The sequence below is a fragment of the Mustela nivalis genome (assembly GCF_964662115.1).
Source record: "Mustela nivalis genome assembly, chromosome: 2".
In the NCBI taxonomy this organism is placed as follows: Eukaryota; Metazoa; Chordata; class Mammalia; order Carnivora; family Mustelidae; genus Mustela; species Mustela nivalis.
In genome coordinates this window covers 124,392,305-124,409,350 of record NC_139021.1, presented here as the reverse complement: position 1 = coordinate 124,409,350, position 17,046 = coordinate 124,392,305, and the positions used below count along the sequence as shown (strand labels likewise).

At 35.1% G+C, this 17,046-nt stretch overlaps 1 protein-coding gene across 4 annotated transcripts in view; it reads right to left on the bottom strand.

Moving 5' to 3' along the window:
• Window positions 1-17,046, bottom strand: part of CABCOCO1 (ciliary associated calcium binding coiled-coil 1) — a 114,372-nt gene that overhangs the window by 60,086 nt on the left and 37,240 nt on the right. Inside the window, exon 6 of one of the 4 annotated variants that reach the window (XM_082719179.1) lies at window positions 7,398-8,674. The exons of 2 other annotated variants lie outside the window; for them this stretch is intronic. In XM_082719179.1, coding sequence (XP_082575305.1) covers window positions 8,651-8,674 — 24 coding nt within the window. In that variant the 3' untranslated portion in view covers window positions 7,398-8,650. Of the gene's footprint in view, window positions 1-7,397; window positions 8,675-14,390; window positions 16,532-17,046 lie in introns of those variants that run through there. One more of the 4 variants, XM_082719177.1, reaches the window with a different exon arrangement.

The following is a 17,046-nucleotide window of genomic DNA, read 5'->3' as shown; positions in this document are numbered from 1 at the left end:
ATGGCCTGAGCTGAAATGAAGTCAGACACTCAACCAACTGAGCCACCCAGGCGCCCCTATAATTTATTTTTTATAACACTTCAAAGTTTTTTATAACGTCACTATTTTTATATATTTTATATTATATTTATAAATATATTTATGTATTTATTATATATTTATTTATATTATATATTATATATGTATTTTTTATAACACTTGAAAGTTCAATGATACAAATCTTTCCCAGTTTCAAAGATGAGGAAACTACAGCTCAGTAAAGTTAAGTAATTTGTTTATGGTTATAAAGGGAGCAGATGGCAATGAAATTTAAACACACAAAGGAATAGAAAAGAAGGTAAATCACAAGCTGACTACTTTCATTTCATTATCAATATAACACATTTATTCTTCATTCAACTGCTCACACAGTTGGCCTCTGATGATGTGTTGAGGTATTGACCCTGGGGATATAAAATGATATAAAGAGACATGGATCCCAAACTTAAGAGGTTTGCAGTATAGCATATGGTACTAGGTTGCAAGTGCTATGAGAGAGAAATGCCCAAGGTGTTGGAGCCCAGAAGACGGCAAACTTAATTAATTGAGTTACTGCCCTCTATTTTGCTTATCCTCACAACTATGAGAGACAGATATTATTCCCTTCATTTTGTGGATGAAGAAACTGGGCTTCATAGAGATTAAGAGTATTGTCAATGAAAACCCAACTTGTAAGTGATTTACTTTGGACCAATCTCATGTATCAGTTTTCGTTTTCGCCTTGTGCCAAACCTGAAATAGGACTCAGTGGTTTTTTTGTATCAATCATGCAAAGTATATTCATTAAAGTGTTAGTGACCAGTGTAGATTTTATGGGAGATTTTTTAAAAGGGGGATTTCATTGTAGCATTCTTTTCTCAATAATATTATTAAAAATTCATTCAGTGTTTAAAGTATAGGCATGTCGTAGGAATGGCAAATGTGATCTATATTCCAAACATGGTTCCCATGCTCAGAGTCAGCCTACAGAGACCAGCCACCAGTGATCTTACTGACTCCCTCACCAATGCATTTCTTAATGCCTTGATCAAAGAAGTGTGTCCTCCGGACCCACCTAGGGATAATGGTTAGCAAGCGGCTAAATAGGTTATACATTGTTTCCTCTTCCTGAGCTATCTGAATCTTCTCCTTGCATTATAGCAGAGAAATTCTGGCACATCATCCTAATTGACTGTAGTCCACCATTGAGTTCAATCTTTAGTTAACAAGCCAAGCAGACTAGTAAAGCTACTTCTGGGTACTCGAGCCACACTTTCAAGTCCTGAATCCTGAGTAAGTGCACCCACATCAATACATTCATTCTCCTCAACCTCTATTTTCTCATCTTTTGTTTTGCCCTCTTTGTCTAATACCATATTCTTTGGTGTTGCCTTTCCACTTCACCCTACTCCTGTCCAGTAAATTTTCTGGATACCCCATTCATATGTGATCAGCCCAGTTCAGAATTCCGTGAAGGCAAATTCTGGAGGCCAATCCTATTGTCAATTATTTTATGGTCAGGCTTCTACAAATAACTATATTACTGGCCCTGGGTAACTGAGGAGGGCTTAATAACGGGATTATTTACAAAGATGGAGGCTGGTTTGGGAGAAAGTAACAAGGATGGTTCAGCACTCTATCTATTTTTATTCTTGGGCCTTATGGGGAAAGGGATGGTACAGTTTCCAGAATACAGACGGAAGGGCTGTATCGACATGACAGGAACCTTATCCTTCTCTAGAGGACACACCCAATATGCACTGACCCAGTAGAGAGGGAGCTGAGAGGAAAGCCAGTTCAGTTTCTCTCCTCCCACTCATGCCCCCTGTCACCCCACTGGCTCAGCTAGAGGTCAAAGGCTAAAGGAGCCTACTGATAATTTCTAGAAATGCTGGCCTTCTGAGGCACAGAGTAGGGTAGAAAAAGGGGGAGTGGATCTTGGAGTGGCAAACAAAATCTATCCAAACAATAGACCAAGTATTTAATGTAGGCTTATCTATGGTATTTAAAATGTATTTAGGAAATAGCTATGTTCAATTATAATTGTTTTCATCTAGATAACTAATTATATTGAATAAATGACTGCATTCATTTTGTAAAAATGGAACAATTAAATATTCAGGACTTCAGTCATAGAGTTTATCTTAAGGAACATCTCAAGATTTAAAAAAATTTACATTTATATCAAAGTTATGCTCATTTGTGTTTAAGGATTACATTACTCCAAAATATTCATTACTTAACAAAGAATAATAAAGTACTTTCCCTTCTCTTTTCTCAATGTTGGCTGTAACTTAATATACAGTAACAGTGTCCATTTTCATAAACTGTATATAAGCCGAGTATATGTATTTGTTTAGCAGTATTTATTATATAAAAAAGAATAGCCTGGGGTGGTTGTGTAGAAAGCATAAAGAAATCAAGAAAATTATAAAAGTGCGTAATAATTTAAAACAAAATTTTTGTAATATGATTTATATCTTATTTTTTTAGAAAACATGTTTGGAAGGTAATAAAGTCATACCATGTTCTATTTGTTGGTATTTCAATTGTTAAAACTTCCACAGGTAATTAATATGACATGCTGCTTAGCTAGAAAGTGGTCTGAACAATCACTTTCATTCACAGTTTTCTTTGGTGTCCCTACGGTTTAAGTCAGTCTTTGCAGAAAGTCTGGAACAGCAGTAAGTATGTGGACATTAGTTCTCAGGTTTCATATCTTTAAAATGTGGTTAGTTGGAGCCCACCTCCTATGGTGAGGATTACCTATGTTGATACCTGAAGTGCTTAGACAGTTCCTGGTATATTGTAAATGCTCAGCTAACTTAGCTTCCCATCAGCCCTACACTTTTACCTAGTTACATATTATCCTAGATCTCTACCCAAGGTAATTAGCTCAGAGGAACTTTCTGTGATTCTCTGTCCCAGATTAGAGAAAGCTTTCTAATACAGGTCTTTATAGTAATCTGTATTTTTCCTTTACAGTACTTGGCTTATGAGTACATGCCTGTGGGCTCATCAAATCACTGTCCATTTCTTTTGCCTATTTGGCATTACAAGTAACTGTGTTTGTTTTGCTAACCCATGTCACACACCGATAGTGAAAAAAGTATTTGTAAACAAACTGACTCGGAGAACTTAGTATGGCAGGCATACCACAATTGTTTAATAATTATCTTGATTATTAAAGGTAGCAATAGACACAAATCTGAAAATTACTGGCAATACCTAGTACTGGAAATGCATTTATAAGACAGTGATCTTGAACCTACAATTTTTCCTCAGGGTGAAATACTTGTTGAGCTTTGCCCATGTGGAACTTAAATGCACACTATCTCTGGTTTCTGAAGCCAAAGAAGGCACTGAGACCAATATCTGCTTGGCTCAGGTACCAGGTGAGGTTTTATAGTAAGTCTTGCTTATGAAAGGCTTAGTTTCAAACACTTAAACAGTTCTCTTTATAATTCTTGTCTGACCTAATAAGAAAATGCTATTTTTCAAATGAATGATTTTTATTTGCACAAATCAGAAGAAATAGAAATTTGATTATACAATGAAGAGATATTTATTAAGCACCTATTATGTGCAATCTAATTTGGGATATGAGCCATTCACAGTGGAGAATTTGATTTTTTTTCAACTCCAGAAGGCCTCCTAAGAGTGAGGAGCCATCAGAGTAGGACAAGTGTGTTGTGCAAGAGCAGCCTGACACAGGGGAGGAGACAACAAAAGATGAAGATGTGAGAACTGGAGGGTGACTGAAATTGGAGGAAAAAGAGATTTCAGCTATTGCTATAAATAGGAAATATGCTATTTATCTGCTGCTATGTAAATTATCCCAAATGTGGCAGCTCAAAATCACTTAAACACTTAAAGTCAACCATTCTGTGGGTCAGGATCTGAAGCTGGCTCAGCTGGGTGGTTTTGGCTCGGGGGCTCTCACCAGTAAGGCTGTTGGTCAAGGCTGTAATCATTTCACCTTGGGATGAGGATCCTCCTCCTACATCACTCATGTGGTTGATGGCAGGCTTCAGGTCCCAGACAAGTGGGCCTCTCCAAAAGCTTCCCGAGTGTCCTTGTGACACAGCGGATGGCTTATGCCAGTGCAAATGATTCAAGAGGCAGATATCAAGAGAGTGAAAGAAAGCCTTATGGTAATTACAACATGGAAGCCACAGTTCTTTTATAGCTTAATTTTAGGAGTGACATCCCATCAGTTCTGCCATATTCTGTTCTCTAAAAGAGAGTCATTAAATCCAGCCTGCATCAAAGAAAGAGAAAGCTCTTGAATGAAGAAGTGTTAAGGAACTTGTGTACATATATTTAAGAATGTTAGAAGAAACATGAAGGGGCACAAATATCCAGAAATATCCAGATATATCCAGATGCATAATGTCTGGGCTGACCTTGTAATGAAAGCTTACAATATAAAGATTTAACTATCTCCCTCTAGCTCCTAGGAATCAACTGTGTTTGTGTTTTTGTACATGTGTATTTGTGTGTGTGTGTGTGTGTGTGTGTGTGTGTGTGTGTGTGTGTTTCAAAAGGCAAGGGCAGGCCTGAGAGGAACTCCCTCCATAGTCAGGTGACATACAAACTAACACTGTAAAGTGCAATGCCTTAATGTCAAATCCCAACAGTGGTCAGTAGGAAGGGAGGATTCAGCATGGCTTATGGAAGTCAGGAATGGCTTCATAGAAGAGTTGCTTCAAATTGTAAATATTAATATGTGATGTTTATATATTTTGCTTTTTATTGAAAAAAAGATAATTCGAGTTTGATTTCTTGCTGTTTAAATGGAGCAAACATATCTGTTCACTTAACTGTTAGTTCTGTGTGTCTCTTCCCATCTAAAATTCTTGATCTCTTTAGTTAAAATGTCCTAAATTCTTTAAGTTACTGAGTATCAAATAAGAACCGTAAAACATTCTCTGAATAATGGGTTGTTGTACCAATTTGGTTGTTCTTTTGAGAGAAATAGAGGCAGAAAGACAGACAGACAGAGATAGAGCCTGAGAGAAAGAAAGAGAGAGACACTCCACCCATAAACACTGGAAGAATTCTGTCTGTACCAGCAGGCATGCTAATCCTGAAATAAGGGAAAGTAGGTTGCTGTTCCCATCTAAATTTCTATTAGTCCAAAAGCCATGCTCTGGGAGCTTTGAAACTCTATATTCATCAGTTAAACTTGCCACGTTTGCTATGGTCATTAGTGCTTCAAGCAAACAAAAGAAATAAGCAATTAAAAAAAAAATCAAACCAACCAACAAAAAACACTCTACCTCACCTACCCTTCTATTATTTCCTTGATAAAGCACAGAGCTAGTTTGCCACAGAAAACTTTGGGATTTTTATCCTCTTTACTCCTATAGTGTCAATGGTGCTGATGCAGCTGCATAATTTGCATAGAAAGTTGCTTGATTCTGTAGTCAGAATACCAATAAGGTAGTCTCTTTCTAAGCATGTTTATTCTCTCTTGATTGACTCTTCACTTGCATGCTTTTCTGCACAATGCACACTTACTTGCATATTCCCAACCATCTGTCAAACATGAAGACTTAAGTCTGGCCTCGTAATCAAACTTGAATGCTATGGAAACACTGGTTTATGTATGGCCGAATAGTATAGAACTGTGACCAAAATCATCTTCTTAAAGAAAATAATCAATAAAAACATGTTACTCTACATACAATTTTGATTGGCTTTGTTTGATTACAGAAATGTGTAACAGTTAAGTCTGCATTCACCAAGATAGAGCTAGCTATACATTTATAGCGAATGACTTCCCAGTTATAAACAACTGTAGTTCTCTATCCACACCAACTATAGCAGTCCAACATGATTTCCAGCCTGTAGAAAGGAATCTACTTTGTCATTCTATTAGTTATGCTACCTAGAGTAAGACTGGCTCATCATAAATTTTATTAGCTTTACTAACAAAACAACATTTGGAAGTATACTCAAGGGAAGAACAGGACAAAAATAGTTTAAATTGGAATTATACTAGAAAATCCTAGAAAAATTTGGGATGGATAGCCACACACTTATAGATAATCTGACTCAATCTCCTATCTAATGCTGTAAACTATTTTACAAAATATCTTTCCAAAATAATCATATAGGTGAATCAGAGTACACTCAATGAAGATAAAATTTATTACCTCTCAATTCACTCAATAAAATTTTGTAAGTGCCTTTTGTTTGCCAGGATCTATGCTAGGAGTTGCTAGTATCAGAGTGTGGAAGGCATAAGCCCCTGCCTTTCCACAGCTTATCCTTTCCATTTCTGTATATGTCTATTTTTTAGAAAGTGATTGCATATACCTAGTCAAAATCTTCCTTCAGAGTAGCCAGTCATTGGTCTTTGGTCTGCCAGCTGGGAGTCAAACAAAGACAAATCTCTTTTTTATCTTGCCAGATCTTTAGATCTGAAGATAGTTATTATATCTTCTCTGAACTTTTTCTTCTTCAGAGTCAGTTCTCTGGTCATGAAAAATCCAGGTTATTTTTCTCCTAACACATTGTGATTTGAATATGCTTCTTTTAACATGCGGTCTCTGAACATTATATAATCTATTTTAGACATGTCCAGACATCTTAGAGAAGAATGAAAAGAGTACTTTTTCTTTAAACCAGAAGCTTGGATTATTAATGGATTCTGCTGAGTATGTAATCACAAAATAGGGACATTGATTTTTCTTAGACTCCATTCATCCTGCCACTTCTTGCCATCTATTGGCTGGATAATATCTTAAGTAATAAAGTAACTCCCTGTAGCTAGCATCCTTGTTTTCCAAGTCTTGTTGTGATCACTGTGGACATTTTGGTGATTTATATAACTCATGAATAATAAGATGCTCATCCTCGAGTAACAATTAAATCATTTGCAATAGAACCTTTTGCTTTAGGGAAAAAGAACACTGCCTAATCGCATAAACATGAAATGCATCTCTTCAAAATAAAGCAGACATTTTCATAATGTTATACAATCTTTTAAAGTTAAATAAGCAAGAAAAAGAAGAAATAATGCTGAATAAGAAAAGTAAAAGGAAATGAGATAAAACTTATATAGTCTTCACTCTGGGAAAAAGCTACATGCTGACTGCAAAAAATTTGAGGACATACAGACAAACATAAAGGGAAAGCAGATACTATGAGATATATACTATTACTATCAAATGGCTGTAGCTAATGATTTGATGTCTGTCCTTCAGGGAGTATTCTCTCTCTATATATACATATATATGGATATAAAATTATAAACTGCAATCACAATAAACACATTCAGTAGTCTTTTTTTTTTACTTAACATAATGTGAATAATTTTCCATCATAAACACAATCCTATATGAGTATTCTTAATAATGACTGCAATATATTATATGAAGTCACCGCATATTTTTATAAAACTGCTTGCTAATGATAGGCACTTAGGTAATTCACAGTTCGGATGTTATATATTTTTTTCTACTGTATACAAATAAACAATTCTGCCTATAGTCTGATTTCCTCTTTGGGATAAACTCAAACTCAAATTGTTGGCTCAAAAGGTAAACACATTTTAAAGTTTGATATAGCTTGTCAAACTGCTCTCTGGAGAGTTTACCATTTTATATTCCTCCCATCAGTATATGAGAATGTCAGTTCACCACACTCTCACAAGACAGTATGTTACCATTGTAATTTTGGGGAATATGATTATTTTAGCTCAATTTGCATTTGAGTACTAGTGTGAAAATCTTTATATACATTTGTTGACTTTTTATATATCTTCTCTTCTAAATATGCTTTGTTAATTTTTTATTAGTGGTCACCTTTTTCTCATTGATTTATAAGAAATTGTGTAAAACATTAAGTCTGTTTATGCTTTTCTGTCATTTGTAGTATAAATTTTATTTTTTGGGTTTGTTTGATTTCTGTTTGTGGTGTGTTCCCATCCCCTAAAACAGCTATACTTTTTGATGTGGTCAATGCATTAGCAGCCTCTGCTGTCTTAATACTACTATATTAGTAGCCTCAATTTATAATAGACATTCCCATTATTCAATAAACATTCCCTAGGTGGTCCATATAAAGTAGAATCTTCATAATTAAAAATGAGTAATGTAAACATATTTCTTCTATATCAACTTTCAATTTTCTGATAATGGGTTGAATGACTGATATTTAAAAGGGGTGATTCAGATTTTTTAAATAATAGCCCCAACTATAATGTTCTGGGTTTGGTCAATAAAAAAAATGTCCCTTCTTTTAGGTTAATTGGTTCAGTAAACAATTACCAAAACATTAGGTAAATAAAAATAGTTCCTATACTGAGAAAAACAAGAGGAAAAAAAAAATCAGTTGCTCTGATCTCATAGAGCTATGTAATTAGTTCCTAAGGTATAGTGCTATATTTGGAAGGCATTTAATAATGAGGAAATAAAAATGTAATGATTGAAAGTACTCTTCCCTCCTTCCCTTCCTTCCACCCATTATAGTTTCCCTTCCTGCCTTTCTCTTTCCTTCTTTTCTTTTTCTATCTTTGATTCCTTAAAAGGAGTGTTCCTCAAATTGAGCTGTAAGGGAATAATAGCTTTGGGTTGGCAGAAGAGAGGTTGGGGAGCATTTCAGGCGGTAGGAAGAGTTTACTTCATGGCCGCAGTAAGCAGGAAACCTGTAATTATGAAAAGACCAATCAGAAAACTGGTCAGAGAGGAGCTGAGATTAATGCTAGTGGGCCAACTGATGAAAAGACTTGAGTGACAGGTTCAAGAGTTTAGGCGCCATGTGATCTGTGATGGAAACCATCTTTAAATTATGCTCTGCTATTTATCAGTTATTTTACTGAAGACAGATCTCTGAATTTCTCTTAAAAGATTTATATTTAGGGAGGGATGATTATTTTCCTGTGCTTTGGAGAAAAAGGACTAGAGTGAAATTTGATAAATTGTATACCCAAACGTCAACCATTTTCTTTAAATGATAGATTCTAAAGTCAGTCACACATGCCAGCTAGAGCAGATAGAGTTATTTTAACACAACAATTTCTGATTGATTTTCTTTAGCAACACCCAATGTGAGTAGGTCAAACTACAAATTATGTCCTGTATGATTTTCCCTTCCAGCAGTTTGCTAATAGGATCATCCAACAAGAAAAAAAAAAAGTCTTTTTTCAAGATTAAAAATATCATCTGGATAAGTTTAGATTATTTTGAGAGGTACATTACATCTCAAGGGTAAACTGAATAGAAAAAAGGTATCTTTACAGATACGCTTCAGTTGCCTTTCCCCTTTTCAAAATATGACCAGACATGCAATGTTGTTTTTGCTGCTTTTTTTTTTCCCCTTAAAAGAGTGAGTGTTTACATAAGTCTCATATTTTGTCTATTCAGGACACTGTAACTTTATAGTTTAAAGAAAGAAAATAAAATTTATGTTCCTATCTGGTTACTTTTCCCCCCCAAAGCTAACAATTTTTAAGTGCAGTGTCATTAACACCCATAATCTATGTGGGTTTTGAAATAAGAAAGAAAAAAGTGTTTTCTTTATTTTGTTTTTGCTTTAGGAATAAGTGCTCAGAAAATGAAATTATATACAATTGACATTCACTGATTTTAGAGAGGTCTGAATTTTCTATATTTGCTGACTTTAAGTGGTATTATTTTGGGTTATGAAAGACTGCCAAAACATGACTCTAGGCAAGGTAACCACTTAGGTATATTTATCATTCTCTTTAAATATCTTTCTGAGTATACCATATTTATAATAATCAGATTCTGTTACAGTACCACTTGTGAAAACAGGGCCTCCATAGCAGCTGCAGTTTGTACAATGCACAACTCCATTAATCATATAGACTACAATGGAATGGTGCCTCCTGGAGTTGTGCAGAGGGAGTCTATGTGAAGAAGTCCATGTTATAAAGTAAAATTCTGAAACATATCAAGTATGCAGACTTAAACAGTCAAAAATAAAACTTTATCTATTACATTTTGTAAATTAGAGAAACTATCAAAGCAATCATGTAAGGTTTTTATATTAAAACACAAATATGTACATGTATGTTTAAATATATATATATTTGTATATGTGTATAAATATATATATATATATATATATATATATATATATATATATAACCTTTGAAAGTACAAATGATCCAAGATTTGATATGTTGTCACTTTGGTAAAATTAAAATGAATAAATATTTTTAAAATGTACTATGTATACATAATTCATGATATCAACTTTATTTTCTCAGAAAAAATTTGGGATGCTATAACACAACACCAGATTTTTACTCTATAAATTACTTTTCAGCTAAACCTAATTTATATTTAAAACGTGGCAGCAACACACTTACAAAGTATTTAGTTTTATGGATTGGGAGTTCACCTATTTTTTTCTATTCAGTCTTTTATTGTGTAAACACCCAGATGATCTCTGTCAATATATTAGTATGGAAACATGTTTATATGCCTGCACTTAATTTATAAAATGTGTCTCAATACTTCTTGGGAATGCATTAGGGAGCTCTACAACCTTATTAGCATTTGTTGTTGTCAGTGTTTCAGTTGGCCATTCTAATAGGTGTGTAGTGGTGTCCCATTATTGTTTTAATTTGCAATTCCCTGATGAAATATGATGTGGAGCATCTTTTCATATGCTTATTTGCCATCTGTATATCTTCTTTGGTGTGGAATCTGTTAAGATCTTTGGACCATTTTATAATCAGATTGTTGGTTTTCTTATTGTTGAGTTTAAAGAGTTCTTTGTATATTCTGGATCAAATGTATTTTTTGTGAATATTTACTCCCAGTCTGTGGCTTATCTTTACAGTCTCATGATAATGGACTTTCTCAGAGAGTTTTTTATTTTAATAAAGTCCAGCTAAATCATTTTTTTTCAATGAATTGTGTGTATTTTAAAGTCATCACCATACCCAAGATCATCTAGGTTTTCTTCTACATTATCTTCTAGGAGTTTTGTAGTTTGTGTTTTACATTTATATCTGTGATTCATTTGAGTTAATTTTTGTATAGGATAAGTTCTGTATCTAGACTCATTTTTTTGTTGTGTGGATATCCAGTTGTTTCAGCATGACTTGTTCAAAAAGTCACCTTTGTTCTAATATATTGCTTTTCTCCTTTGTCAAAGATCAATATTTATATTATAAATATTTATATTTATAAAGGTCTATTCCTCAGTTCTCTATTCTGTTCTATTAATCTATTTGTCTGTCCTTTACCAGTACCACACTATCTTCATTATTTTAGCTTTATAGTAAGTCTTGAGTTCAGGTAGTGTCAGTTCTCCAATTTTCTTCTTCTTCTCCAACCTTGTATTGGCTATTCAGACCCTTTTGTCTATTCATGTAAACTTTAAAATGAATTTTTTGATCTTCATAAGATAACTTTTGAGACTTTAACTGTGATTGCATTTAATATATGCATCACATTGGGAAGAACTGACAACAATATTGAGTATTCTTATCCATGATCATGGAATATACCTTTCCATTTATTTAGTTCTTGATTTCATTTGTCAGAACTTTATAGTTCTCCTCATACAGATCTTGTACTTATTCATATAAATTTATACCTAAGTATTTCATCTTTTGGATCTAATATAAATAGTAAAAAGGCAAAAGAAACTACTGTATGTTGGCCTTCAGTAATGTGGTGGTAAAGCATGAGGGTAGAGAACATGTTCTATGGTTCTATGATAACATATCAGTCTTTTAGGTAGCCTGTGCCTCTGGACTGCAAACTTCACAAGAGTTTCTGCTTTTTTCTCCCTCCTTAGATGGGTCAAATGGCTAGAGTGGGCTGGAATTGGGTGTTTCCAATTACACAGGTTGGTCAGGCTGTGACAATACCCACAGCAGGTTAGGCTCTGGTTAACTCATTTCCCTTGAGTGCAGGTCTTGTTAAGAATAACTATGTAGTCTGGCATATTTCAAAGTGGCTCTTTTCCCTCTCCCCCTGCCAGAAATACAGTGATATTTTTCTCAATATTTACTGTGGATTTCTAATCATGCTCTGGGGGGCAAATCTCAGAATGTCGTGGGGCCCCTCATGACTGGGCCCATTTAGAGTTTTTAAATCTCAAGAGTTGTTGGCACTGAGCTTCCAGCAGTTTGTCAATTACATTTCAGGCTTTCTTACCTGGCACTGGTTCCCATGACAGTTTCTACTTATAAGTCTATTACAATAAGCCACAGTGACCTGAATTTGCCGTTTCTCCAATCTTGGGGGAAGCCATTTGCCCTGTGTCCTTCCTTCTCATATGTATCCATGAAGTTGTTCATTTTCAATCTGTTCAGCTTTTTATTCTTTGTTAGGATAGAGTGGAGAATTCAAACTCCTTACATGCAGATCTGGAAACTACTCCAACCTATCATTTTTAGAAATTTTACTATTATATGTTTAGATGTGAATTTTACTATGGTATGTTTACAGGTGAGTAAAATCTAAAGTGGTGTAAAACTTATTATTTCTAGAAAATTAATTTTAAATGTTGTGTCTATCTTCTTATTGTGGAATTGACTTCAGTTACTCTATGGCATACCTTTTCACTCTGTCAGTATTCTCTTATATCTCTTATTGTGTTTACCATGCTTTTGCATACCCATAATTCACCTTAGGTATTTTCTTTTGATTAATCTTCTAATTTACCAGTTTTTTCTGTAGTCATGACTAGCCTGTTGTTAAATACATCCATTTGGTTATTAATTTCAATTATTATATTTTCTAATTCCAAAATATCCATTTCGTATTTTTAATAGTTTATAATTTTCTGCTGAAATTCACTATATTTTATTTTCCAGAATATTTTTTATTTCTTAAGCATAATTATTTTACAGTGTATGACTAATAACTCCACCACTGGAAACACTTCTGGATCTGTTTCTATTTTTTGTGTGTCTCATAATTTTACTGAGTGGCAGACACCAGTTATAAAATAAACAACTACTGATATTATCTGAAGTGTAGCACGAGTTTGTTTTACTCTACAGAAGAGGTTAATGGAACTACTGATGCTCTTTAAATCTACAAAAACATGAGATCATTTGAAGTTGAAGTTCAGTTTATGACAGGGCTGATTTCTTTGAGTGTGGTCTTTTGGAGTCCCAACAACTTGTTGGATTTACTATGTTTCCCTTCCCCTCCAGTTTTTGTTCTCCTAGTACCATTTGTCCACCAAAACATTTCCAAATGCCAGGCTCACTACTACTTTGCCCTCCCATTTTTTAAATTAACATATAATGTATTATTTGATTCAGGGGTACAGATCTGCAATTCATCAGTCTTTCACAATTCACAGCACTCACCATAGCACATACCCTCCCCAATGTCCATCACCCAGCCACCCCATTCCTCCCACCTCCTTTCCCTCCAGCAACCCTCAGTTTGTTTCCTGAGATTAAGAGTATCTTACCGTTTGTCTCTCTCCCCAGTCCCATATTGTTTCATTTTTCCCTCCCTTTCTCCCATGGCTCCCCACCCTTCCTCTCAAATTCCTCATATCAGAGAAATCATATAATTGTCTTTCTCTGATTGACTTATTTCACTTAGCATAATACCCTCTAGTTCTATCCACGATGTTGCAAATGGCAAGATTTGGGGTTTTTTGATGGCTGCACAGTATTCCACTGTGTGTGTGTGTGTGTGTGTGTGTGTGTGTGTGTGTGTGTGTGTGTAAATGCTATTGTGAGCATTGCTGCTATAAACGTTTGATTTGGGGTGCACATGCCCCTTCGGATCACTACATTTGTATCTTTTGGATAAATACCCAGTAGTGCAATTGCTGGGTCATAGGGTAGCTCTGATTTTAACTTTTTGAGGAACCTCCATACTACTTTCCAGAGTAGCTGCACCAGCTTGCATTCCCAGCAACAGTGTAGAAGGGCTCCCCTTTCTCTGCATTCCTGCCACCACCTGTCATTTCCTGACTGGTTAATTTTAGCCATTCTGACTGGTGTGAAGTGGTATCTTACTGTGGCTTTGATTTGTATTTCACTGATGCCAGCTTATGTTGAGCAATTTTCATGTGTATGTTTGGCCCCCAATTTTTTTGAACTTGTCTAGCACATATACTTTCAAACACTTAAGATTTTTTTTAATGTTTACTTCTTACAGTATTTTTTTATTGAGGTATGTTAATCACCATACAATTCATCGTCTTAAAAAAACAAAACAAACAAAACAAAACAAAAAAAACCCTGTTCAGTCTTTCTAGTTGTTATCAGAGAAAGCATGGGGCCAAATTATAATTTGTCATTATGTCTGCTATTATAGAAAATAAATCTCTTAATAGGTTAGACTCATTTCCAAGTTTGGGGTGAGGTAGAAATCTAACTTTTAAAATTAAACACACAGCCCATTATCTTGACTGGTTTTTGTTTTATTTATTTTTTTCCATTTTATTTCTTTTCAGTGTTCCAAAATTCATTATGTACTGCACCCAGTGCTCCATGCAATACATGTCCTTCATAATACCCACCCCATCTCACCACCCCCTCCTCTCCAAAACCCTCAGTTTGTTTCTCAGAGTCCACAGTCTCTCATGGTTTGTCTCCCGCTCTGATTTCCCCCATCTCACTTCTCTCCATCTCCCTATGTCCTCTGTGTTATTCCTTGTGCTCCACGACTAAGTGAAACCATATGATACTTGACTCTCTCTCCTTGACTTATTTCAATCAGCATAATCTCTTCTAGTCCCGTCCATGTTGATATAAAAGTTGGGTATTCATACTTTCTGCTGGAGGCATAATACTCCATAGTGTCTATGGACCACATCTTCCTTATCCATTTGTCCGTTGAAGGGCATCTTGGTTCTTTTTACAGTTTGGCAACTGTGGCCATTGCTGCTATGAACACTGGGGTACATGTGGCCCTTTTTTCCCTTACATCTGTATCTTTTGGGTAAATACCCAGTAGTGCCATTGCAGGGTCACAGGGTAGCTCTATCTTTAATTTCTTAAGAAATCTCCAAACTGTTTTCCAAAGTGGTTGCACCAACTTGCATTCCCACCAACAGTGTAAGAGGGTTCCCCTTTCTCCACATCCCCTCCAACACTTGTTTTTTACAGTCTTGTTAATTTTGGCTATTCTAACTGGTGCAATGTGGTTTTGATTTGAATCTCTCTGATTGCTGATGATGATGAACATTTTTTCATGTGCCTGTTAGCCATTTGCATGTCTTCATTGGAGAAGTGTCTGTTAATGTCTTCTGCCCATTTTTTGACAACATTATCTGTTTTGTGTGTATTGAGTTTGTGTTCTTTATAGATCTTGGATATCAGATCTTTGTACTGTCATTTGCGAATATCTTCTCCCATTCCATGGGTTGCCTCTTTGTTTTATTGACTGTTTCCTTTGCTGTGCAGAAGCTTTTGATCTTGATGAAGTCCCAAAAGTTCATTTTCACTTTTGTTTCCTTTGTCTTTGGAGACATATCTTGAAAGAAGTTGCTGTGGCCAATGTTGAAGAGGTTACTGCCCACGTTCTCCTCTAGAATTTTGATAGATTCCTACCTTATGTTTCGAGTTTACCTTTGTGTGTAGTTGTAAGAGAATGGTCGAGTTTCATTCTTCTACATACAGCTGTCCAATTTTCCCAGCACTATTTATTGAAGAGACTGTCTTTTTTTCCCACTGTATATTTTTTCCTGCTTTGTTGAAGATTATTTGACTGTAGAGTTGAGAGTCCATATCTGGGTTCTCTACTCTGTTCCACTGGTCTATGTGTCTTTTTTTGTGCCAGTACCATGCTGTCTTGGTGATCACTGCTTTGTAGTAAAGCTTGAAGTCAGACAACATGATGCCCCCAGTTTTTTTTTTTTTTCTCTTTCAACATTTCCTTAGCAATTCGGGGTCTCTTCTGGTTCCATACAAGTTTTAGGATTGTTTGTTTCATCTCTTTGAAAAATACCAGTGGAATTTTGATCAGGATGGCATTTTAAGTATCGTTCCTCTGAACTGGTTCAGAGGAGGTCATGGGAACTAACGAAGTTTTCCTTCTATTTCTATTTTTTGATACAGCTTCGGGAGTATAGGTATTATTTCTTATTTGAATGTTTGATAGAATTCTCCAGGGAATCCATCAGGTCCTGGGCTCTTGCTTTTTGGGAGGCTTTTGATCACTGCCTCAATCCATTTCATCTAGGTTGCTTAACTTATTGGCATATAACTGCTGATAATAATTTCCAATGATTGTTTCTATTTCTGTGGTGTTAGTCATGATCTCTTCCTTTTCATTAATAATTTTATTAATTTGAGTCCTCTCTCTTTTCTTTTGGATTAGTTTGGCCAATGGTTTATCAATCTTACTGATTCTTTCAAAAAACCAGCTTCTAGTTTCATTGATGTGTTTTACTGTATCTCTAGTTTCCTGACTGGTTTTAAATGTCACTTTTCTAAATACTTGTATATGTTACATACTAGAAATACACACATGTGTTTAATTCCAAATTTCATATTGGTGGAAATATAAACTATCGTATAATGAACTATATAATCAATCAAATACTGATGATGACGATGATGATGATGATGAAGGAGGAGGAGGAAGTGGATAGGGGAGGAAGATGAAGGGAGGAGAAGGAAGAGGAAAAGGCATTGCCATATCAGATACCAGCACAGTCTATAAAGTGATGGTAGTTAAAAAAATATGGTATTCAGACAGGGATTGGCAAACAGATCAATGTGATCATTGATCAAAGATGAGACAACTTGAGCATTAATAAAAATAGTAATTAAAATAGATCAAAATGCAATAAATGCATGCTATTATATCAAAGTCTATATTAGTTTCCTATTCCTGCTATAGCAAATTACCACAAACTGAGTGGCTTGAAACAGCACAGATCTATCTTACAGTTATGGATGTCAGAAGTTCTCAACTTAACATGTTGACAGGGTTGCATTCATCCTAGAGGCTCTAGAGGAGAATCTGTTTCCTTGCCTCATCCATTCCCCTAGAGGCCACCTTAATTCCTTTGCTCCTGGTTTCTTCCTCCATTTTTAAGGCTAGTAATATCATC